Below are 25,502 nucleotides of genomic sequence, written 5' to 3'. Positions count from 1 at the left end.
ATCCTGCTTCCTCTGGTGGACAGAGCCACCTCCAAAGGGATCCCACGACTAAACACATTTTTCCCTGCCCCCCCCCTTTCTGTTTTCTGCAGGGATCTCTCCCTACATGACTCCCTTGTCCATTCTTCACTCCCCATTCCTTCCCACCGATCTCCTTTCCAGCACTTATCCTTGTTAGCGGAACAAGTGCTACACATGCCCTTACACTTCCTCCCTCATCACCATTCAAGGTCCCAGACAGTCCTTCCAGGTGAGGTGACTCTTCACCTGTGAGTCGGCTGGGGTGATATGCTGCGTCCTGTGCTCGCGATACGGCCTTTTATATATTGGCGAGACCTGATGCGGACTGGGAGACCGTTTCGCTGAACATCTACGCTCTGTCCACCAGAGAAAGCAGGTTCTCCCAGTGGCCACACATTTTAATTCCACGTCCCATCCCATTCTGATATGTTTATCCATGGCTTCCTCTACTGTCAAGATGAAGCCACACTCAGGTTGGAGGAACAACACCTTATATTCCATCTGGGTAGCCTCCAACCTGATGGCATGAACATTGACTTCTCTAACTTCCGTTAATGCCCCACCTCCCCTTCGTACCCCATCCCTTATTTATTTATTATTATTATTATTTTTTTCTTTCCCCTTTTTTTCTCTTTTTTCTCCCTCTGTCCCTCTCACTATAACTCTGTGCCCATCCTCTGGGTTCCCCCCCACCTTCTATCTCCCTAGGCCTCCGGTTCCATGATCCTCTCCCTTCTCCAGCCTCGTATCCCTTTTGCCGATCAACTGTCCAGTTCTTGACTCCATCCCTCCCCCTCCTGTCTTCTCCTATCATTTCTGATCTCCCTCCTCCCCCTCCCACTTTCAGATCTCTCACTACCTCTTCTTTCCATTAGTCCTGACGAAGGGTCTCGGCCCGAAACGTCGACTGTACCTCTTCCTATAGATGCTGCCTGGGCTGCTGCATTCACCAGCATTTTTTGTGTGTGTTGCTTGAATTTCCGGCATCTGCAGATTTCCTCGTGTTTGCGTATTTAATTTAGTTATAAGCTTTCAGTTTGTGGGTAGCAGTTTTTAAATTACTCAACGTGCCCATCATACTTTAATCCCAAACCATCTAAAACTTCAATATAGGCATTGATATTTTCATTTCAATGTGTGTCATTTCTTTCTCCTGAGTTATATTTTGTGACAGTCTATTGACAGTAATCAATTTCGAATCTTTTGACTTAGTTCCTTGTTCATTAAGCATGCATCTAATGCCAACAAGTCAGTGTTAAGTTTATTTTATTCTGGTGAATAAAATTTCTTCTTAGACTGATATTGAATTCTGTTGCGGCAGAGACGTCCAATAGCAATGTTCGCTAGTACACCTCGTTATAATCCAGGAATAATATGGGAGAATGTTAATTTTTCCAAAGGAATTGAATGTATATTTGAGCAGAAAATGTTTATATGGAATATCGAAAGAGCAGAAGCATGAAGCAAGTGAAATTTGGATTATTAGAGTAGTTGAAATGTGTAAAAGAAGGACAGGTTGCCACAAAACTGGAGTATGAAGAGTATTCATGCAGAGAGTCTTGCCTACTTTGTTCGGGAGAGTTTAAACTAATTTTGCTAGGAGTAGGAAGCATAGTAGTAACTCAACAAATGGGGAAAATTGTAGCCGATATATTAAGGAGGTTTAGTTGGTACTGAAGATAGAAGCAGGTTAGGGAACACGGAAGGGCATGCGAACAGTTGCATTTATTTAATGCATGGAGGCTCACAGACAGGCTGATGAACATAGAGCATGGATCAGTACATAGAATTGCAATATTATTGCAATCGTAGAAATGTGGTTGAAGGAAGAGCAGGACTGGTTGCTTAGTGCTCTGTGGTATAGAAGTCTTACACCTGACAGAACAGAATGCAAAAGAGGAAGGTGAGTGAGGTTGCACTATTGCTTTGGGAGAACTTAACATCTACTTGGAAAGATCAGCCTCAACAGATTATCATATGAGGCCACATGAGGATGACTTGGGAACAAAAGTAGGGTGATCACTTTGCTACGGTTAAATTATATAGGCTGTGCAATAGGAAAATTAGAGGAAGAGATATGTAGGAAGACCACAGAAATAGATTCACAGCAAAAGATTTTTAACAGTGAGGGATTTTAACTTTCCTTTATTGACTGGGATTGCCTTGATGCTAAGATGTTCATAATTCTTGTGTTCAGGAATTTAAAGTTAGTGAGAACTCTGTCATTGCTACACATTTATATCATTGCAGGGGCAAGTTCAACCATCGCCACAGTATGTGGGTAATGATTGGTTTTGGAGAGGAGGTGTGAGGAGAATGAGCAACTGGTGGTAGATAAGAAGATGCACTTAGAACAGATGCTACAGTTAGACATTGTCCTGTCATTATCATCCCTCTCATGGTCAACCCCCACAATCAATAGGCTGGAAAAGTCTTTAATATGATCAGAAGGATTGTGATATACTGTTATAATCTAAAATACTCTACTTGATGGGCTGCAGAAGCAAATAATAACTGACTTTAATAACTTTAAGAAAATGTCTGGATAAATTCTTGTAGGGGGAACAATTTGATATATTATGGAGATTACATGGAAGTGTAGAACCAAGGTAAATGCTCTTCAAAGTTGACTCAGCACTGTTTATTGAATGGCTTGCTTCTATGTTTTAAAATATTATAAATTTAACAGGAAGGAGGAATTAAAACAGTAACCAGAGACGTAAAACAATATGTGCAAACATGCCTAATGACAAATGGTTTGATGTACTTCAGCATGTTTGAAAGTTGGATTTCCATGCAGCAATAAAATAGCTAAAAAAAAAACTGTGTTTGAACTGTTACTATAAATTTTCACTAGTAATTAGCCTTTAGAATATCATGTCTCTTCAAAGGAAAAATGTGAAAATAAAGTGCAGAATATTTAAAGAATAAAAACAGTTCCAAATAATATTTAGAGTACTTTATGGCATTGAGTTGCAATACATATTTTTGTTTTCTTTTCCTTTGTTGCTATTCTATCCACTGTATTCCAATTTGCTATTTCCTCAATATCATGAGCCACTGGAGATGACTATTAAGGTAGGTAAAAGAAAAGAACATACAAAGCCAACTGATTCCTTGAAATTGAAAAATCAGTTAAGGATAATTTGAGGAAACATGGTTATACTTTCTGATTGTAGTTAATGAAAGTATAATCAGAACTGAAGCTGATAAATCCTTTTCACACAGAGTGATAAATGTTTGGAAAGAATTTCCAGATAGACCAGTGGAAGTGAGTACCATAGATATATTTAAATGCTATAGTAGAGGCACATCAGGATGTTACTGAACAAATGAATTCAGAATAAGCGTTTAGTGACCGTTGTAGGAATGTGTGGTTTGATCTCTTTAAATATTAATTAAATTGTACTCTATTTACCAAGGAGAAAAAATTATCATGTGATTTTCCTGATAAGTGTTTCAAAGCAAGTTTTTGATCAGAAGGAGAAGTATACGTGTAATATTTTGTTTATTACTATTTCAGTCTAAGACCTATGCCTGTGTGTTGGAGAGTCACCTCATGGGACTGACAATAGACTTCAATATGGGTTTTGTGTGCTTCGATGCTGCATCAAAGGTAAGATAAGTCCTAGTTTACCTTTTCGCTAATGTTAGTTTAGTTTAAAATTACCAGAAAGTTCTTCCTACACAATATTCAGAATAGGAGGATTAATTGAATTTACAATGCTCTATCACAAAACTGTCAAAAAATATAGTAAAAAGCATATTTTAAATTAGATTTCTTCTTAGAAAATCCTTAATGAGGTTACTGTACACAAACTAAATTTTAATTAATGCCCTGTAGTTTAAAAACTATAATAAGTCTGCATTTTAAAATATATTTTTTGCTCAGGCTTTTGTGATAGGAATTCATATTGCTTGTATTTAACTAAATATTGCAAAGAGTTGTAAATCACTGGTAGTTAAAATAGAGGAAGTGTATCAATATTAAGAACAAATAGTTTTTGGAAATGTCTAGCTATTGATCATTCAAATTAATTTGAACATATATTAATTTCTATTCATACAAAATATAAATGTATACTTATCTTTATGAATTTATATAAGTAATCAATCACGACTGTTAGAAAGCTATCTTACAAACTTCTTTCCTATATTTGGGAAATTGACTATTCCCAGCACAAAGAAGAAGTCACAAGTAGATAGGGTCACAAGTAGATAGGGTCATAAAGAGAGCTTTTGGTACATTGGCCTTTATTAATCAAAGTATTGGGTATAAGAGCTGGAATGTTATGATGAGGTTGTATAAGGCATTGGTGAGGCCGAATCTGGAGTATTGTGTCCAGTTTTGGTCACCAAATTACAGGAAGGATATAAATAAGGTTGAAAGAGTGCAGAGAAGGTTTACAAGGATGTTGTCGGGACTTGGGAAACTCAGTTACAGAGAAAGGTTGAATAGGTTAGGACTTTATTCCCTGGAGCGTAGAAGAATGAGGGGAGATTTGATAGAGGTATATAAAATTATGATGGGTATAGATAGAGTGAATGCAAGCAGGCTTTTTCCACTGAGGCAAGGGGAGAAAAAAACCAGAGGACATGGGTTAAGGGTGAGGGGGGAAAAGTTTAAAGGGAACATTAGGGGGGCTTTTTCACACAGAGAGTAGTGGGAGTATGGAATGAGCTGCCAGATGAGGTGGTAAATGCGGGTTCTTTTTTAACATTTAAGAATAAATTGGACAGATACATGGATGGGAGGTGTATGGAGGGATATGGTCCGTGTGCAGGTCAGTGGGACTAGGCAGAAAATGGTTCGGCACAGCCCAGAAGGACCAAAAGGCCTGTTTCTGCGCTGTAGTTCCTATGGTTTCTATGGAAAGAAGTTCCTTTTTTTTAAATTTTATTTTTATTTGGATAAGGAATTCACAAATATCATGTACTTTTTTCACACATATAACCTTTTCTATTTTTTTATATATATAAAACTACAATTATTTATACATTCTTAAGTACACATTGAGATGATATAAAAGGAAAATAAACATTTAAGTAGATAATTATGTACTGTGGTAAATCTAACCTATTAGGCTAAGTAATGGAATTAGTTGTTAAGAAAAATGGTAATAATAGTTTCCATATAACCCTTCTGGACCATTTCCACTGGTCCAAAATGTTGTATATAAGCCTATGTATCAACCATTGTAGGTGTTTATATCCTAATTTGTTCATGCTTGCTCCTACCCGCAGACATAATTATCCAATCCCTATGTACTTATTTACTTAATTTTTTCATTTTTTTATCCCTTTCCCAAATCTTTCCCTTTACTTGTGTTAATTCTCTATTTTCCAAAAGAAAACAAAAAAAAACAAACATTTAGACTAGGGGTGCTTACGTTAGCAATATTACTGTGTTGATGAGAAGAGCAGTATAAATCATTAGGAGAGTCATCTAAAGTCTGCTCGCATTGGGGTTATATATTCAATCCATTTATTCCAGATTTGATAAAATTTTTCTTTTTGAGTTCTCAGGGAGTAAGTCAACTTTTCCATTTTAAATATTTCCAAGATAATTTCGTACCAATCTTCTAATGTAGGTGGTATTGGATTTAGCCATTTTCTAGTGATTGATTTCTTACTTGCCGCTAAGAGGGCCTGCAGCAACTTTATATCTTCCTTCTGTTCAAGAAACAATACATGCCCCAAATAGAGCGTCTCAAAGTTCAGAGGTATCTGGGACCTAAGTACCTTAACTAATGTTCTATGAATACCTTCCCAAAATAGACTTAATTTAGGGCAATCCCAAAAAATATGAAAATGATTTGCCTCCTTGGAGCCACACCTTCTCCAACACATCACATTTGTATCTTTATATTTTTCCTGATATGGGGTCCTGAAGTATCTTATAATGTTTTTCCAACAATGTTCTCTCCAAGTCAAAGAATTAGTCGAGGACCATTGAAAGCTGCAGATTTTCTCCCAAGCCTCCTCTGAAAGTACCAACCCCACTTCTTTCTCCCATTTCTCTTTAATATACAGTATATTTACATTTTTAGCATGGGAGAGTGCATTATATAATCGAGAAACTGATTTACTAGGTATTGAACTGCAAGCCGAATTCAGAATCTTGAAAAATTCTAATTCTATTGTTGATAGGTCTGTATATCTACGACTCTGGTTAACATAGTTTCGTACTTGAAAGTACCTAAAAAAGTCATTATGTTCTAGGCCATGTTTGTCCTGCAGGATTTGGAAACGTTGTAATACTCTTTTATCTATAAATGAGAGGTAGGTTGTAAGACCTTTCTTTATCCATAGCTCAAATCTTTTCTCTCCTCTGTTGGGAAGGAATTCGGTATCATATGCACACCATCTAAAGAGTTTTAACATGTTATTAATTCCACATGAATTAACCACCTTCTGCCATACTTTTAATGTAAGATTTATCCAAGCGTTTTTAAATTTTTCCAACTGGGCCATCAATCCTTTGTCAGCTATTGAGGCCTGAAGAGGAAAACTGTCAACTAATCCAAATTCTATTTCCTTCCATCTAGCCTTATATTCCCTATAACACCAATATAACAGAGGGGTTATCTGTGAGGCATAAAAATAATTTCTCAGGCAAGGAAGAACCATACCTCCTCCTTCCTTCCCTAACTGTAAGGTGTTATATCGAATTCTAGGTTTCTTTCCTTGCCAAATGAAGCGGGAAATCCATTTGTCCCATTCCCTGAATTGATTATCATCCACCTCCTCCGGTAAAGTACGGAAAAGATACAATAACCGAGGAAAAATATTCATTTTTATAGTATTTATCCTTGAATTTAAACTTAAAAAGGGGATAAGATTCCATCTATTCATATCTGCTTTTATCTCTGAGATTAATGGCCCATAATTTACCTGTGACAGTGTTGAAAGATCCTTCGGCAGGGTTATTCCTAAATATTTTAATGATTTAGCTTCCCACTTAAGATCATATGTATCCTGCAATTTTTTGGATGGTGTATAATTTAGGGACATAACCTGCGTTTTCTTTACATTTATTTTATAACCTGATATTTTCCCAAAGTCATCCAACAGTGTAAACAATCCTATAAATGATTTTTCTGGTTCACTCAGATAGACCAAAACATCATCTGCGAATAACGCCACTTTCTGTTCAATCCCTGCCACCTTGATACCTTTTACGATTTCGCTCTGTCTTATTAGTTGGGCAAGCGGTTCAATATATAGCGCAAAAAGGAGAGGAGAAATTGGGCATCCCTGTCTAGTGCCTCTCTCTAAGATGAAGGAGTCAGAGAGGTCCCCATTTATCTTAATTCGGGCTGTAGGGCTGTCATATAGAGTCTGAATTACTTTAATAAACTTTTCTTGAAAGCCCAATCTTCCTAACACTCTGTATAGGAATGCCCAACTAACCGAATCAAAAGCTTTCTCAGCGTTCAATCCTACTACCATTGTCTCTGTCTCGTTCTTATTAACCTGTTCTAATATGTGCAGAGTTCTCCTTATGTTGTCCTGTGTTTGTCTTTGTTGAATAAATCCAGTCTGGTCTAAATGGATTAGGCCAGGTAAAAGCTTTTCCAATCTGCGCGCTAATATAGATGTAAATAGTTTGTAATCTAAATTAAGAACACTAATTGGCCGATAATTGCCACATTCTAGTTTATCTTTACCCTCTTTAGGAATAACTGAAATAATCGCTTCTCTCCAGGAAGGTGGAGTTTCTCCTCTCTGCAAGATCCAATTAAAAGTGTTAAGTAGTAATGGGGCTAACTGTGTCTTCAGGGACTTGTACCACTCTGAGGTAAACCCATCAGAACCCGGAGACTTTCCAGCCTTTAACCTAGAAATGGCCACGTTCAGTTCTTTGACAGTTACTGGTTCTAATAAACTTTCATTTTGTAAATCTGTAAGTTTAGGTAGATCTAAAAAATTCAATACACTATCTATATAGGGCTCATTGGGGGCCCGGGGTTGGGAGTACAGCTCTCAATAATATGTTTCAAAACTCTCTTGAATTTTCCCTATTGTACTCTCCACAAGCTTTGTCTTTGGATTCTTTATTTTATGAATTGTATTGTCTGCTTGTTGTTTTCGTAATTTATATGCTAATAATCTAGCTGATTTACCTCCTACTTCATAATTCTTTTGTCTCAGGTAAAGAAAATTTCTTTGAGTTTCCAACGTATAAATATCGTCAATTTCACTTTGCAATTTCCTAATTTCCTGTTTTCGATTTGAATTACTTTTGTTGCTATCTACAACTTGAAGTTGTTTTAATTTTCCTTGAAGGTCTGCTAATTTTTGTGCATTGATTTTTTTCATGTGAGTGGTAATGGAAATAATTTTCCCTCTCAGTACAGCTTTCAATGTATCCCATAAGATCACTGGTGATGTTTCTCCCATGTCATTAAGGTCTAGATATTCTTTGATTTCTCCCCTTAATCACTCCATTACTTTTGGGTTATTGAGTATATGTGAGTTTAGCCCCCATAGTGTTTTCCTCATTTTCCTTTCCAGGATTAGAGACATAGAGACTGGGCTATGATCCGACAGATCAATTGTTGCAATATTATAGTTTTTTATCCTGAGTCTATCTGTATTAAAGATAAAGAAATAGTCTATCCTTGAATAGGCTGAATGAGGGAAAGAGTAATATGTATAGTCTTTACTAGTAGGGTGTAATTCCCTCCAGACATCTATAATTCCCAACTCCTCCATCAATGAATTCACTTTCCGAGTCAGAGGTTTATTCTGAGTAACTATTCTTGAAGAATCTAATATAGGATTTAATCTAATATTAAAATCCCCTCCACAAATTACTACCCCTTGAGAACTGACCATTAGGTCAAAAATGTGTCTATAAAATGACCATTCACAACCTGGAGGAGCATAAACATTCAGCAATGTTATTTCTGTACCTTCTATTCTTCCTGTGATTTTTACGAACCATCCTTCTTTGTCGCTGGTCTCTGAAATATGTTCATAATTAAGAGTACTTGATATTAAAGTAGCTACCCCTCTTTTGTGACTCAATTTATATGATGAATAAAATACATGCTTAAAGCCCATTCTTTTTAATTTTCCATGTTCAGATTGGCTCATATGTGTTTCCTGGAGGAAAGCTATTTGTGCCCTCTCTTTTTTCAATTTAGACATAATCTTATTTCTTTTAATTGGATTCAAAAACCCATTAACATTATAGGAAATTATTTTTACCAATTCAGTTTGCATTTTTCTCTAGTAGAAAAAAAAACACTCTCCTTTTCTAACCAAACAGTAAGCAATCCCTTCTCAACAGTAAACCAAGACATATAACCACACCCTAGACATTTTTGAACGTGCAACATTTGAAAATTTTTCCCAACTTCCCACAGTGAGGCCTGAGAACCGACCCGCCTCAGTTCAGAGGGATAACCTCTATCTTCACCCTGTGTTAGAGGGCCCTCAGCAGTTTGAATAATCATAGAGAATTTTCTCCTATTTATGTCTCGACCATATTGCTATCATTCAAGTTATTCCGTCTAGTTTATTTTCAGTTACCAGTTTTCATTTTACCTTTAAGTCCGATTTACTCTTTTCAGTCATTTCTCTTAATTAATCTGTGTTCTCTGTACATTCGCGTCTGAATATTTGCAGCTTTTCCTTGTAGTTTGACACTCTGGTTCGAGTGGAGCGTCCTCGCCCCACTAACTGCCATGACTTCTGCCGAATCCTCTCCAGTAGTGACTCCGGTTGGGTGATAACTTTAATAGGTAGTCCCTGGTCCGCCAGGTCCAATGTTGCCTCCTCCACCGTAGTGTAAGTTTTTGTCCCTTCGTCGTAAAAGACTCTCAGCCGAGCTGGATACAGGGTCTGGAATTTGATGTTGTTTTCCTTCAGGACTCTCCGTGTTTCCGTATATTCCTTCCGTCTGGCAAGAATCCCCGGTGCATTTTACAGTTGTTCCACATGAAACCTTTCTTTTGCCATGCCCTTTTAAGCACCTCTTCCTTCGTTCTGTAACTGAGAAATCTGACCAGAATCGATCTGGGCTAGGCGCCTGCTGGAGGCTGTGGTGCCAACGCGCGGTGAGCTCTTTCTATCTGTAGGTCTTTTGCGGCCGGTATATCAAGGTTCTCTCTAAGTAGCTTCTCCACGAAGGGAATCATCAACCCGGGTTTACCTTCAGTTCCTTCGGGAACTCCGTAAATCCTCACATTTTCCCTTCTCGAGCGGCCTTCTTGATCTATTAGTTTCCACTGGAGCTGGTCTTGCAGCTTCAGCATTTCTGCTATCACCTCCTCTGCGTTTTGTAGCTTCTCTTCAATTCCAACAATCCTCGCTTCGGCTTCATCTATCCGCAAGTTAGTTTTTACTATTTCTCCTTTAATATCTTCCAGCTGTTTACTGTTATCTTGTCGGAACTCGCGAATCTCTCCGAGAATCAAGGACAGAGTCACCGATTTCCCCTCATTATCTCCGTCCTGGCTTGCCGTGGTGGAGCTAGGCTCGTCGCCTTGCTGCGTCTCTTTATGTTTATCAGCCTTCGGAGCGGACTTTTTAATCTTGTTCTTAGACATCATCCTTGCCCCTTTTATTAATATAGTTATGCAATATTAAGTATTTGTCTAAATTCGATTATGGGGCGGTTTACCTTTTTTGTCGAGAGACCTTTTCCTTATGCCGCCATTCCCTTGATGACCCGGGAGTCCCCCCCGGAAAGAAGTTCCATGACCATCTTAGCCATTTAGGTTTCTACTCCACCTGCACTGTTTTGAGAGTTACATAAAGAGAAAGTAGCTTTAAATTATTATTCATTTATGGATCTGCCTCTTCCAATTACTGTTGTGAAGGTGGCAGTAAGTAAGCCACCTTCTTGGACCATTACAGCCCTTGTGGTGAAAGTGTAACAACATTGTTATTGCAAAAGGATTTTCAGAATTTAGACCCAGTGAAGGGTCCAAATTACAAACTGTCTTGAGTTGAAAAAATGCAAAATATTTTTACCACTCCAGACAGTTTCTATTTTGGGGGTGAACTTGGAGGTGTTTTCTTATCTTTCTAGTGGCAAATATCGTTGGTTTGTGGACATTGCTGAAAAGGCTTTGCTGAGTTGCCAGTGAAATTGTGACTCCTTATAAGTGAAACAAACTGCACATTGTAGCCATGAGTAGTGGAGGGAATGACTGTTTAATGTGGTCAATTGGTCTGCTTTGTCCACGATATTAGAGCTGCACACATCTATAAGTGAAACGTATTCCACTACAGTCCAGGAGTACTTTGCATGAAGGTACTTTAGACCTATAGGTGTAGACTTTAGTTTATGTGGTGTGTGCAGATATATTTGCAATGCAGATAGAATATGACCCCGATAATTTTGAGAAGGTGACCTTTGAAAAGACAAATAAAAGTAGGACAAAAGCACTCGGGACTCCTGAATGTGACAGCACATGTAGATAATGTAGCAAGGAATGCTAAGTTTCTAATTTTTATATTTGTTGAATTTCTCAGAGTGGAAAATCCAGAAGAAAATTGCCACAGGGGCTTCCCATGTAATAGACTGCTAATTATTGAGACAAACAGTTACATGTACCTATTTTATAAGCTTATCAAAACTATCAATGATTGTACACAAGTTGGCATTGAGGGCGGAAGCACTGGGTGATTTTACTTGCACTTGAATTAAGTGCTGAATATAATTGCACTGGGAACTAAATGCTGCTAAATGGATTTAGCATTTCTTTTTTTAATTTTATTTTTATTTGGATAAGGTATTCGCAAGTAATACACAAACTTTTTTTTTTACATATCTAACCTTTTGCATTTTTTTATGTGAGTAAATCTATATTAATTTGTACATTCACAAGTGCACATTGAGATAATATAGAAAATAATTAGACACTCAAATAGATGTTTATGTGCAATTGTAATTCCACTCTATTAAAGTAAATAATGATGATAGTTATTATAAAAATATTAATAATAGTGGTTGAATACTAATTTCCATGTATCTCTTCTGGTCCATTTCTTTCTGGTCCAAAATTTCCCCAGATCTTTCCTTTAGTTGTGTTAGTTCCACATTTTCCAGAAAAAAAAAGAACAGCAAACATTCGAGCCAAGGGTGCTTACATTAACACTATTACTATGTTAATGAGACAAACAGTATAAACCATTAGGAGAGTCATCTAAAGTCTGCTCGCTCTGGGGTTATAAATTCAATCCATTTATTCCAAATTTGATAAAATCTTTCCTTTTGAATTCTCAGGGAGTTGGTCATCTTTTCCATTTTAAATATTTCCAAAATGATTTCATGCCAATCTTCTAACGCAGGTGATGTTGGATTTAACCACTCTCTGCTGATTGATTTCTTACTTGCTGCTAAAAGGGCCTGCAGCAGCTTTATATCTTTCACTGTTTGAAAAACAATACATAGCCCAAGTAGAGAGTCTTAAGGTTCAGAGGTATCTGAGTCTTAAATACCTTAACTAATGTTCTGTGAATACCTTCCCAAAATAAACTTAATTTAGGGCAATTCCAAAAAATTGGAAATGATTTGCCTCCTTGGAGCCACATCTTCTCCAACACGCCACTTTTGTGTCTTTATATTTTTCCTGGTATGTGGTCTTGAAGTATCTTATAATGTTTTTCCAATAATGTTATCTCCAAATCAAAGAGTTAGTCAAAGACCACTGGAAGATGCATATTTTCTCCCAAGCCTCCTCTAAAAGCACCAACCCCATTTCTTTCTCCCTCTTCTCTTTAATATACAATGTGTTTTCATTTTTGGCACGAGAGAGAGGGCATTATATAATCGAGAAATTGATTTAGTTGGAATTGAACTGTAAGCCAAATTCAGAATCTTGAAAAATTCTAATTCTGCTGTTGATAAGTCTGTATATCTACAACTCAGGTTAACATGATGTCGTACTTGAAGGTACCTAAAAAAGTCATTGTGTTCTAGGCCATGTTTCTCCTGCAGGGATTGAAAACTTTGTAATACACTTTTATGTGTGAATGAGAGGTAGGTTGTAAGACCTTTCTTTATCCACAGTTCAAATCTTTTATCTCCTCTGCTGGGAATAAATTTAGTATCATAAGCACACCATCTGAAAAGTTTTAACATGTTATTGATTCCACATGAATTAGCCACCTTCTGTCATACTTTTAATGAGAGATTTATCCAGCTGTTTTTAATCGTTTCCAATTGGGCCATCAATCCTTTGTCAGCTATTGAGGCCTGTAGAGGAAAACTGTCAATCAATCCAAATTCTATTTCCTTCCATCTAGCCTTATATTCCCTATTGCACCAATATAACAGAGGGGTTATCATAACAGAGGGGTGAAGCATAAAAATAATTTCTCAAACAAGGAAATGCCATAAATCCTCCTTTCTTTCCTAACTGTAAGGTGTTAAATCGGATTCTAGGTTTCTTTCCTTGCCAGATAAAGCAGGAAATCCATTGGTCCCATTCCCTGAATTGATCACCGTCCACCTCCACAAGTAAAGTCTGGAAAAGGTAAAGTAACCAAGTGAGAATATTCATTTTATGGTATTCATCCTTGAATTTAAACTTAAAAAGGGGATAAGATTCCACCTATGTATATCTGCTTTTATCTCTGAAATTAATGGCCCATAATTTACCTGTGACAATGTCGAAAGATCTTTTGGCAAGGTTATTCCTAAATATTTTAATGATTTAGCTTCCCACTTAAGATCATACGTATCCTGCAGTTTTTTGGATGCTGTATAATTTGAGGACAAAACCTACGTTTTCTTTACATTAATTTTATAACCTGATATTTTCCCGAACTCATCCAACCGTGTAAACAATCCTATAAATGATGCTGCCTGGCCTGCTGCATTCACCAGCAACTTTGATGTGTGTTGCTTGAATTTCCAGCATCTGCAGAATTCCTGTTGTTTGCCTATAAATGATTTTTCTGGTTCACTCAAATAGACTACTGTATCATCTGCGAATAAGACCATAAGACAGTAAGACAAAGGAGCAGAAGTCCGCCATTCGGCCCATCGAGTCTGCTCCGCCATTTTATCATGAGCTGATCCATTCTCCCATTTAGTCCTACTCCCCCACCTTCTCACCATAACTTTTGATGCCCTGGCTACTCAGATACTTATCAATCTCTGCCTTAAATACACCCAATGACTTGGCCTCCACTGCTGCCCGTGGAAACAAATTCCATAGATTCATCACCCTCTGACTAAAAAAATTTCTTCGCATTTCTGTTCTGAATGGGTGCCCTTCAATCCTTAAGTCATGCCCTCTCGTACTAGACTCCCCCATCATGGGAAACAACTTTGCCACATCCACTCTGTCCATGCCTTTCAACATTCGAAATGTTTCTATGAGGTCTCCCCTCATTCTTCTAAACTCCAAGGAATACAGTCCAAGAGCGGACAAACGTTCCTCATATGTTAACACTCTCATTCCCGGAATCATTCTAGTGAATCTTCTCTGTACCCTCTCCAACGTCAGCACATCCTTTCTTAAATAAGAAGACCAAAACTGCCCACAGTACTCCAAGTGAGGTCTCACCAGTGCCTTATAGAGCCTCAACATCACATCCCTGCTCCTATGCTCTATTCCTCTAGAAATGAATGCCAACATTGCATTCACCTTCTTCACCACTGACTCAACCTGGAGGTTAACCTTAAGGGTATCCTGTACGAGGACTCCCAAGTCCCGTTGCATCTCAGAACTTTGAATTCTTTCCCCATTTAAGTAATAATCTGCCCGTTTATTTTGTCTGCCAAAGTGCATAACCATACACTTTCCAACATTGTACTTCATTTGTCACTTATCTGCCCATTCTTCCAATCTATCCAAGTCTCTCTGCAGACTCTCCGTTTCCTCAGCACTACCGGCCCCTCCACCTATCTTCGTATTGTCAGCAAACTTAGCCACAAAGCCATCTATTCCATAATCCAAATTGTTGATGTACAATGTAAAAAGAAGCGGCCCCAACACGGACCCCTGTGGAACACCACTGGTAACCGGCAGCCAACCAGAATAGGATCCCTTTATTCCCACTCTCTGGTTCCTGCCAATCAGCCAATGCTCTATCCAAGTATGTAACTTTCCTGTAATTCCATGGGCTCTTATCTTGTTAAGTAGCCTCATGTGTGGCACCTTGTCAAAGGCCTTCTGAAAATCCAAATATACAACGTCCATTGCATCTCCCTTGTCTAGCCTACTTGTAATTTCCTCAAAAAATTGTAATAGACTTGTCAGGCAGGATTTTCATTTAAGGAATCCACGCTGAGTTCTGCCTATCTTGTCATATGCCTCCAGGTACTCTGTAACCTCATCCTTGACAATCGACTCCAACAACTTCCCAACCACCGATGTCAAACTAACAGGTCTATAATTTCTTTTTTGCTTCCTTGCCCCCTTAAATAGCGGAGTGACATTTGCAATCTTCCAGTCCTCCGGAACCATGCCAGAATCTATCGACTTTTGAAAGACCATTGCTAATGCCTCCGCAATCTCCACAGCTACTTCCTTCAGAACACACGGGTGCATTCCATCTGGTCCAGGAGATTTATCTACCTTTTAGACTATTCAGCTTCCTAAGTACTTTCTCTGTCGTAATTGTGACTGCGCACACTTCTCTTCCCTGCCACCCTTGAGTGTCCAGTATACTGCTGATGTCTTCCTCAGTGAAGACTGATGCAAAATACTCATTCAGTTCCTCTGCCGTCTCCTTATCTCACATTACAATTTCTCCAGCATCATTTTCTATCAGTCCTATATCTACTCTCACCTGTCTTTTACTCTTTATATACTTGAAAAAGCTTTTAGTATCCTCTTTGATATTATTTGCTAGCTTCCTTTCATAGTTAATCTTTTCCCTCTTAATGACCTTCTTGGTTTCCTTTTGTAAGGTTTTAAAAACTTCCCAATCCTCTGTCTTCCCACTAATTTTTGCTTCCTTGTATGCCCTCTCCTTTGCTTTAACTTTGGCTTTGACTTCTCTTGTCAACCACGGTTGCATCCTTTTTCCACTCGAAAATTTCTTCTTTTTTGGAATATACCTGTCTTGCACCTTCCTCATTTCTCGCATAAACTCCAGCCACTGCTGCTCTGCTGTCTTTCCCACCAGTGACCCTTTCCAGTCAACTTTGGCCAGTTCAGCTCTCACGCCACTGTAATTTCCTTTACTCCACTGAAATTCCGACACATCAGATTTCGGCTTCTCTTTTCCAAATTTCACAGTGAACTCCATCATGTTATAAGGGTTCCTTCACCTCAATCTCTCTAATCACCTCCGGTTCATTACACAATACCCAATCCAGTACAGCTGATCCCCTAGTGGGCTCAACAACAAGCAGTTCTAAAAAGCCATCTCGCAGACATTCTACAAATTCTCTCTCGAGATCCAGTGCCGACCTGATTTTCCCAATCCACTCGCATGTTAAAATCCCCCACAATTATCATAACACTGCCCTTCTGACAAGCCTTTTCTCTTTCCAGTTGTAATTTGTAGTTCACATCCCTGCAGCTGTTTGGAGGCCTATAAATGACTGCCATCAGGGTCATTTTACCCCTGCGATTTCTTAGCTCAACCCATAAAGGTTCTGCACCTTCCGATCCTATATCACTTCTTTCTAATGATGTAATATCATTTCTTACCAATAAAGCCACGCCTCCCCCTTTGCCTACCTTCCTATCCTTCTGATACACCATGTATCCTTGGACATTCAGCTCCCAGAGACATGCATCCTTTGGCCACCTTCTGTTCAATCCCTGCCACCTTGATACCTTTTACAATTTCACTCTGTCTTATTAGTTGGGCAAGAGGTTCAATATATAGTGCAAATCGGAGAGGAGAAATTGGGCATCCCTGTCTAGTTCCTCACTCTAAAATAAAAGAGTCAGATAGGTCCCCATTTATCTTAATTCAAGCTGTAGGACTGTCATATAAAGTCTGGATTACTTTAATAAACTTTTCTTGAAAACCGAATCTTCCTGACACTCTGTAGAGGAATACCCAACTAACTGAATCTAAAGCTTTCTCAGCGTCTAATCCCACTACCATTGTCTCTGTCCCATTCTTAGTAACCTGTTCTAGCATGTGTAAAGTTCTCCTTACGTTGTCTTGAGTTTGTCTTTGCTGAATGAATCCAGTCTTGTCTAAGTGGATGAGGCCAGGTGGAAGCTTTTCCAGTTTATGAGCTAATATAGATGTAAACAATTTGTAATCCAAATTAAGAACACTGATTGGCCAGTAATTACCACATTCTAGTTTATCTTTAACCCATTTAGGAATAACTGAGATAACTGCCTTTCTCCAGGAAGGTGGAATTTCTCCTCTCTGTAAGATCCAATTAAAGGTGTTAAGGAATAATGGAACTAACTGTGACTTCAGCGATTTGTACCACTCTGAGGTGAACCCATCAGAGCCTGGAGACCTTCCGGCCTTTAATCTAAAGATGGGTGCGTTCAGTTCTTTGGCAATTACTGGTTCTAATAGGCATTCATTTTGTAAATCTGTAAACTTGCGTAGATCTAAAGAATTCAGGCAAGTGTTTATATAGGGCTTATTGGAGGCCCAGGGTTGAGAGTACAGCTCTCGATAATGTGTTTCAAAATTCTCTTGAATTTTCCCGATTGTATTCTCCACAAGCTTTGTTTTTGGATTCTTTATTTTATGAATTGTATTGTCTGCTTGTTGTTTACATAATTTATATGCTAATAATCTAGCTGATTTTCCTCCTACTTCATAATTCTTTTGTCTCAGGTAAAGAAAGTTTCTTCGAATTTCCAATGTGTATATATCATCAATTTCACTTTGCACTTTCTTAAATTCCTGTTTTAAATTAGAATTAATTTTGTTGCTATCTACAACTTGAAGTTGTTTTAATTTTCCTTGAAGGTCTGCTAATTTTTGTGCATTGAATTTTTTCATGTGAGTAGTAATGGAAATAATTTTCCCACTCAGTACAGCTTTCAATGTATCCCATAACATCACTGGTGATATTTCTCCTGTGTCATTATGGTCTAAGTATTCTTTGATTTCTCCCCTTAATTTCTCCACTACTTCCAGGTTATTGAGTATATGTGAATTTAACCTCCATAGTGTTTTCCTCATTTTCCTTTCCAGAATTAGAGACATAGAGACCGAACTATGGTCCAACAGATCAATTGTTGCAATATTACACTCTTTTATCCTGAATCTATCTATGTTAAATATAAAAAAAAGTCTATCCTTGAATAAGTTGAATGAAGGAAAGAATAATGTGTGTAGTCTTTACTAGTGGGGTGTAATTCCCTCTACACATCTATAATTCCCAGCTCCTCCATCAATGAATTCACTTTCCTAGTCAGAGGTTTATTCTGAATAACTGTTCTTGAAGAATTTAATGCAGGGTTTATCCTAATATTAAAATTCCCTCCGCAGATTACTGCCCCCGAGAGCTGACCATTTGGACAAAAGTGTGTGTATAGAATGACCATGCACAACCTGGTGGAGCATGAACATTCGACAATGTTATTTCAGTACCTTCTATTCTTCCTGTAATTTTTACAAATCATCCATCCTTGTCTTTAGTCTCTGAAATATGTTCATAATGCAGAGCACTTAATATTAAAGTAGCTACTCCTCTTTTGTGGCCCAATTTATATGATGAATAAAATACATGATTATAGCCCATTCTTTTTAATTTTGCACGTTCGGATTGGCTCATGTGTGTTTCCTGAAGGAAAGCTATTTGTACCGGATTTATCATTTCAAGACAGTTATCTTTCCGATGAGTAAATTCACAAACCTATCTCAACTGTTAGTGAGAAAGATAGTCAATATATTTCTATAATGGATATGTAACGTTTTATATTACATATTGCAATTTTTAAAAAAATTTTCTAATTCTTTAGAGAAACAGCATGGTAACAGACCCTTCTGGCCCAATGAGCCCACAGAACCCAGTTAAACCGATGTGACCAATTAGCCTACTCATCCATATGTCTTTGGAATCCAGAGCACCTGGGGGAAACCCACGCAGTCAGAAGGAGAATATACAAACCCCTTACAGACAGCAGTGGAAATTGAACTCGAGTCACTAGAAACTGTAATATCATTCCTCAATAATGTGCTGCCCTTTTGATAAAGAGAGAGAAATAATATTGCATTGTACATAAGGGATACCAGACTTGGAGAAACATTAATATGGATAAAGATTAAAAGGTAGGAAACAGGATGGCAATAAATTAGTTCTTTTTGGTGTTGTTATTGGAACATGACAGGGGTCACTTCTGACCCTCAGGGATTCACTTATCATATTCATGATAAATGAAAGCAGGGCTTTAAGTATTCAAATCCGAATGTGATACAAACCTAGCAAAAAACGTGACAGGTGAGAAGGATGCAAACAGTTAAAAATGAAAGTGATAGGGAATGATGTGAAGAATATACTAGTATATTAGTATTAATATATGTATTTTGATGAAGGCAAGAAACATAGGTATTGTAAATAATGAGGAAATATCAGTGTAGAGGTGCAGAAAACAAATACGTAAGTGCACCAAGCAATTAGGTTGGAAAATGGCGTTTTGACCTTTATTACAAGAGGGTTGGAGGACAGAAGCATCTTTTTGAGATTTGTAACAGCATAGATTCACTAGATTGTTTCTGGGATGAGAGAACAATGGCCATTTTTGCTGGAGTATAGAAGAATGAACAGTGTTCTCATTAAGACAGAGAAGATTATGAATGGTGTTGACAGGATAGATGCTGAGTCCCTGTTCTCACGGTCTGAAAAATTGATTAGTGGTCTCGAGGCAAGATACTGTCTCAGCTATTTAAAGCAGAGATGAGGAGATGAGGGTTAGATATTTTTGAAAACTACTCTCAGTGAATGTTAAAAGTTCTGTCTGTGTATATTTAAAACATTAATCAATACATTTTTAGGTAATTGAGTTACAAGGGAGGTTAAAGGGATTTGGCAGAGAGGTTGATGAGACCAAAGTTCAGCCACTATCTGAATGAATGGTGGAGCACACTGGAGTTCCATCAAGCCTTACCTTTGCCTCTATTTTATGTCTTCTGTTCTTCCATCCAACAGATCATGAGGTAGAGGGAAAGAACTTGCATTCTCATCCTTTTTTATATTCCCCAAGTGTACCATGCAGCTACTGCAACATTCAACTGAATTTGGAGCTACAATCGCTCTTACCGATTTGCCCAATAAACTAGCCAGCTTGAAATGGAAACATCCACCAACTAAAAAATAAAAGACTATGCAATTTGTTTTCCTTTAAGTTTATGATATATTTGAGGACAAGGCATTCTGTGAAGCTCCTAACCTTTAAACAGTATATAGGCCTCTTTACTTGAACAATCATGTGCATCCACAATGGAATATTCCCTGAAAATGACAACCCACCCATATCCCACTTGGCAAACCACATTTAAATACATATGAAGGGGTCAAACAACAGATCATAGAATTCAAGCCAATACAAAGGATAACTAAATCTGTGCCAATTATTGGACAGATCATTCCACAGTTATGACATATATATATGAAAAGTGAATAAATATACATATTTATATACATTAGGAAAATGTATTTTTATGTATTTGCATACTGCTTCTTCCTAGTGATAGATTCAAGGAATTTTGGAATCACTTCATCCTTAATTAAATATAATTAACCATCAACATTGTTTTCCTTCCAATGGAGTAGTTTATAATTAATTTGCCAGTGTATCCTGTCATTGAGACTGAAAATATCTGCCCTCTCATAGCCTGGTGTGAAGCAGACAGAACAATTAATGAAGTATGAAGCTAATCCATAAATGAAAATTATGAATGAAAGGTGCTACTTTGCACTGTTGTGCTGGACAGAGAATTCAATTAACGAAAAATTCCATTGTGCAGCACTGAATACAGATCAGTAAGTCAGTAACTTAACTTGTCAAATCAAAGTTTGAAAGAAGAATAGTGAAGAAGATATTAATACTGATCTCTTTACTGTCCACCTGTGAAACTAAATCCTGCCAAAAGGTTTTGGCCTGAAACATCGACTGTACTTTTTTGTCCAGCATTTTGTGTGTGTTCTATATAATATATTGCATTTTGATTGAAGGTTGGTTGTTCTGGTGCACAAAATTAGGATGTGTTATGAGAAAGGATGTTAACACACGGTCTCCCAACAACTTCTTTGCCATTGACCATATTTCACAATGTACTTTTGCAGGCTGTTCTCTGGAGATACAAATTTTCACAACTGAAAGGTTCTTCAGACGATGGCAAGAGCAAGATTAAATTTTTATTCCAGAGCCTCGACACTAAGCAAATTGAAGCAAAGGTAATGTAGTCTGAGTATGGATAGACAAATTCATGTTTACAATATATAAAAGTAATTATGGTACATTTGCATTTTTTTTATGGGACTGGAACATATCCATGAATTTGAAAGTGAGAATAATTCTTCTCTTCACTCAACAGATTAATTTAAGAGGTTAACATAAGAGGTGAGTCAATAAACTCTCCCAAGGGAGCATTCACCTGAAGAACACATGTTATTCAATTAGTTATTTAGTCATTTTGCAGAGAAGTGATTACTGTGCCTGGAGAATAGGCCATTGAGTTCCCCAAGGACAATGTAACACAGATTTTCCCCATGCATTGTTAATCTAAAATCTGTTCACACTGACTTCCAGACTGCTGACATGTGATAGAAAGTGAAGAAAATAGGTGTGGTAAGCATGGGAAATGTATTGGAAAAGACACAACATCATTTAATGCATAGCTTTTGACCCATATGTACATGGAAAACAACTTTCTGTTTAGGACTTTGACCAAAAAAGAAGAATAGATGTGAAATTCCATTAAATTTTGTGATAAGAACCAACTCTGCATATCTGTACTGGACCAAGTTGATCTTATCATAAGGGAAGTAGTAGTTAAACTCCAAAGCTAATTCATACCATTCTTAACTACAGACAGGTAAACAAAGAAACTTTTACAACAATAATGCTAACAATGTAAATTATACCTCTTTTTTTAGTTTAAGAGATTGCTCAGTTGGCAATTCTGTTTGGGATCTCAATGGGTGGGCAATGTGTGGGGATAGGACATATTCAATTTCAGTGAATGGTGGGGGTTCAAGTGAATGACGAATGAAGGGAACTGAGGTGGGGAAATTTGAAAGCTGAACCCGAAAGAGAAATCACTGACTTTGCCAACCATGCTGGAGACAAATAATCGATCGACATCTTTTATAAACCTAACGATTCTCATGGCTATCTAGACTCTACCTCTTCTAACCCTTTCTCCTGTAAAAATGCTATTTCCTTTTGTTCAATTCTTCATCCATGCCACATCTGTTCCCATAATGAGGCTTCCCTTCCAGGATATCAAAGATGTCCTCCTTCTTCAAAAAAGAGGGTTTCCCTTCCTCCACCATTGGTACTGCCCTCACTAGCATCTCCTCCATTCCCAGGACATCCATACTCACCCCACCTTCCCTCCAGCTTAACAATGATAGAGTTGACCTTGTCCTCACCTACCACCCCATGAGATCCCCTCATCCAACATATCATTCTTCCCAATTTCTGTCATCTCCAGAGGGATCCCTCTCCCCCTCAGGTGAGGTAATACTTCACCTGTGAATCTGCTGGTGTCCTCTATTGTATTTGGTGCTCCCAATGCGGCTTCCTCTATGTTGGTGAGACCCATCATAAATCTGCTTTGTCGAGCACCTTCGCTACATCTGCCAAATGCGGAACTGGCTGGTGGCCCAACATCTTAATTCTGATTCCCATTCCTGTTCTGATATGTCAGTCCATGGCCTCCACTTGTGCCACTATTCAGCCACAATATTACAGGAACAATATTCTGTCTGGGTAGCCTCCAACCTGATGGTGTGAATATAGATTTCTCTTTCTGGTACAAAAAAATCCCTACCCCTACCCCTTCCCTCTTCTTCTATTTCCCACTCTGGCTCTTACCTCTTCTCACTTGCCTATCACCTTCCCCTGGTGTCCCCCTTCCTTTGCTTTCTCCTGTGGTCATACTCCTCTCCTGTTAGATGCCTTCCTCTCCAGCCCCTTTATCTTTCCCATTCCCATCACCTATCACCTGCTAGCTATCCTTCTTCCCCTCTCGCCACTTTTTATTCTGGCATCTTCCTCCTTCCTTTCCAGTCCTGAAGAAGGGTCTCAACCCAAAACATCAACTGTTTGTTCATTTCCATGAATACAGCTGAATTCCTTCAGCATTTTGTACGTGTTGCTTTGGATTTCCAGCATCTGCTGAATTTTTTGTGTTTCCAAGCAGATGCACTGGAGCCGTGCAGGAAGAGGAGATAGATTAGATTAAGTGGACAGTGGCAATGATTGTAATATACAGTATAAAGGAGGAAATAAGCAGTATTTGGCAAGGTGAGGATTTGAGGACAAAAGCTCAATTTAAGGTCTGTGCCAAGCCTCACTGACCTACAATGCCCTACAGCCTCAAATTTAAAATTTAAATCTAATAATGAACTCATACCTCAGTCCCAATCCCTCTCATGCTCTGGAATTCGTGTGGATGGTTGAATGTCAAATTGAACTTGAACTTTATAGATCTCTCATTGATTTTTTTTTTATCATTCTAAAGGCACACCTCAAGGCCCAACTCTCGCCAAGCTATTAGTCACCATCTAATATCTCTGCTCAGAAACTCTAGGATCATTAACAGTGGTAGTAGCTGAATCCTAGACTTGATTTTAACTGCCTACCTATCCAGTTTCTGACTGGGATGCAGAGTTTAAATTAATCATTCCTATTTCTGCTTTTAGTTTTGGCTCTGTGCTACATTTGAATAATTATAAATCCTTTCTGTATTTTTTTTTGAAGCAGGAGCTGGAATTTTCCAACCTTTTTGCTGTACTGCATTGCATACATTCCTTCCTCGCTGCCAAAGTTGCTTGCATGGACCCTCTCTATGTTGGAAGTCAGTCCGTTGCTGGGAAGACCAAGTACAATAACTGATGGACGCCTTTCCATTCAATTTGGAAGAGTCATTACTGTTGAAGATAAATATTTAACACTCTTCAGCCATGTGAGATTTTAAATAAGGCTCCAGTTCAGGAGAAAGTTTGCCGGTTACAATTGCTCTCCCATTCCCCAAGTTGTAAACTATTACTGAATAAGATGAACTGAAATTGCCAGAAGCTGCAGCCGTTAAATGAATTGAACTGAAATCTCAAGGGAATACAAATATGATGGTTTTCCCCATTTTATTACTGAACTCAATCTTCCTCACAGATTGTCACAGCATACTTCTTGAATAGTGGGAGTCACTGAAGCAATCTACATACACAAGCAACTCTGCAACTAAAAAAAATGTACATCTGTAGTTCCAAAGATGGAAAATTTTATCAATTTACAAGAAGTTTAATGTAATAGATGTGAGGTTTATGCAAGATAATAATGATAAGAATATGATAAATGGAAATTAAGGATTCAAATGAGCAAAAGTGGATCATTTTTATGTAAAATAATTTTTGTAGTGAAAATGCACTTATTTTTACAATACGCCCTGAGTGTTTTCTGTTACCATGTTAAGTCTCTGAAATATTGAAATCTGAATTTGTGAGCAACATAATCAGAGGTTATTCAATGTTGTAGATAAAATAACAATAATTTAATCTTCTGTGAACCATTGTCAAAAGCTGCTAAGATCTAGCTAACATTTCTCTATTATGACCAGCATTACCTAAACTATAGACTAATTTGAATTCATTAAATATACCTGTTCCACTGCATATTTAACTGTACATTTTGAAGTACGAACATTCTGATAAAAACAGCTAGTGAAATTTTAACAAAATGTGAGCTTGTTGTTTTAAACTCATAATAATCTTAATAACTAAGGGTTTAAAAGAACCATACAAGCCTTGCAAGTGAATGTAATGAAATAATTTGAAGAGGAAATTGCATGAACTAATTCATTTTTTGTTGAATAACAAAACAAAACCAAATCTCTTTTACAGAAGAATGTCACAGATTGTATGTGTGTGGGGGGAGGGCGGGGATTGGGGGCATGTTTGTAATGTTGAGGCCATGGAGGTGGCAGTATTGGGTATAAACACAACATAATGAAATTCCAGGATATAAGAGGATATTATAGGAGGATATTATGTTTCTTTGCACATGATCTGATTATCCTATAAGTATTTTAGGATCTAGTTAACAATACCTTATACAAGCTGAGCTGTTTTCACCATGTGTTTTGCATTTTACAATAATCGTCCATGTGCAACATCCCAATTCCAGGCTTGGAAAGTTTGCTTCATGTTGTACTAACAGAGATTATTTTTAACTTCTCTGCATCATTTACTCTTTTAGTATTAGTTGCTTCTTTGAATTATTTGTCTGTGTGCCCCTTTTGTTCTGCTGCTATCAGCATTTAATCTATTGAATGCCCACTGTATTTCTATTTAAGGGGATCACTTAAATCATCTGGTATTTCCTGGAATTCACTGACAATAGTAT

At 37.7% G+C, this 25,502-nt stretch overlaps 1 protein-coding gene across 7 annotated transcripts in view; it reads left to right on the top strand.

The window, feature by feature from the left end:
* The window catches only part of sntg1 (syntrophin, gamma 1), a 533,050-nt gene extending 508,150 nt beyond the window's left edge, over positions 1-24,900 (top strand). For 3 of the 7 annotated variants that reach the window (XM_072255011.1, XM_072255020.1, XM_072255026.1), the window contains 3 exons: positions 3,545-3,637; positions 21,218-21,328; positions 23,862-24,900. In XM_072255011.1, the coding sequence (XP_072111112.1) occupies positions 3,545-3,637; positions 21,218-21,328; positions 23,862-23,996 (339 nt within the window). In that variant the 3' untranslated portion in view covers positions 23,997-24,900. Of the gene's footprint in view, positions 1-3,544; positions 3,638-21,217; positions 21,329-21,468; positions 21,495-23,301; positions 23,384-23,861 lie in introns of those variants that run through there. The other 4 variants (XM_072255044.1, XM_072255054.1, XM_072255065.1 and 1 more) reach the window with 4 other exon arrangements.
* The last annotated feature ends 602 nt before the right edge of the window (positions 24,901-25,502 follow it).

This window comes from Mobula birostris, chromosome 1 (genome assembly GCF_030028105.1).
Source record: "Mobula birostris isolate sMobBir1 chromosome 1, sMobBir1.hap1, whole genome shotgun sequence".
NCBI classification, from domain to species: domain Eukaryota; kingdom Metazoa; phylum Chordata; class Chondrichthyes; order Myliobatiformes; family Myliobatidae; genus Mobula; species Mobula birostris.
Note: the sequence above shows the minus strand (reverse complement) of the source record. Positions and strands in the feature narration are given on the sequence as shown.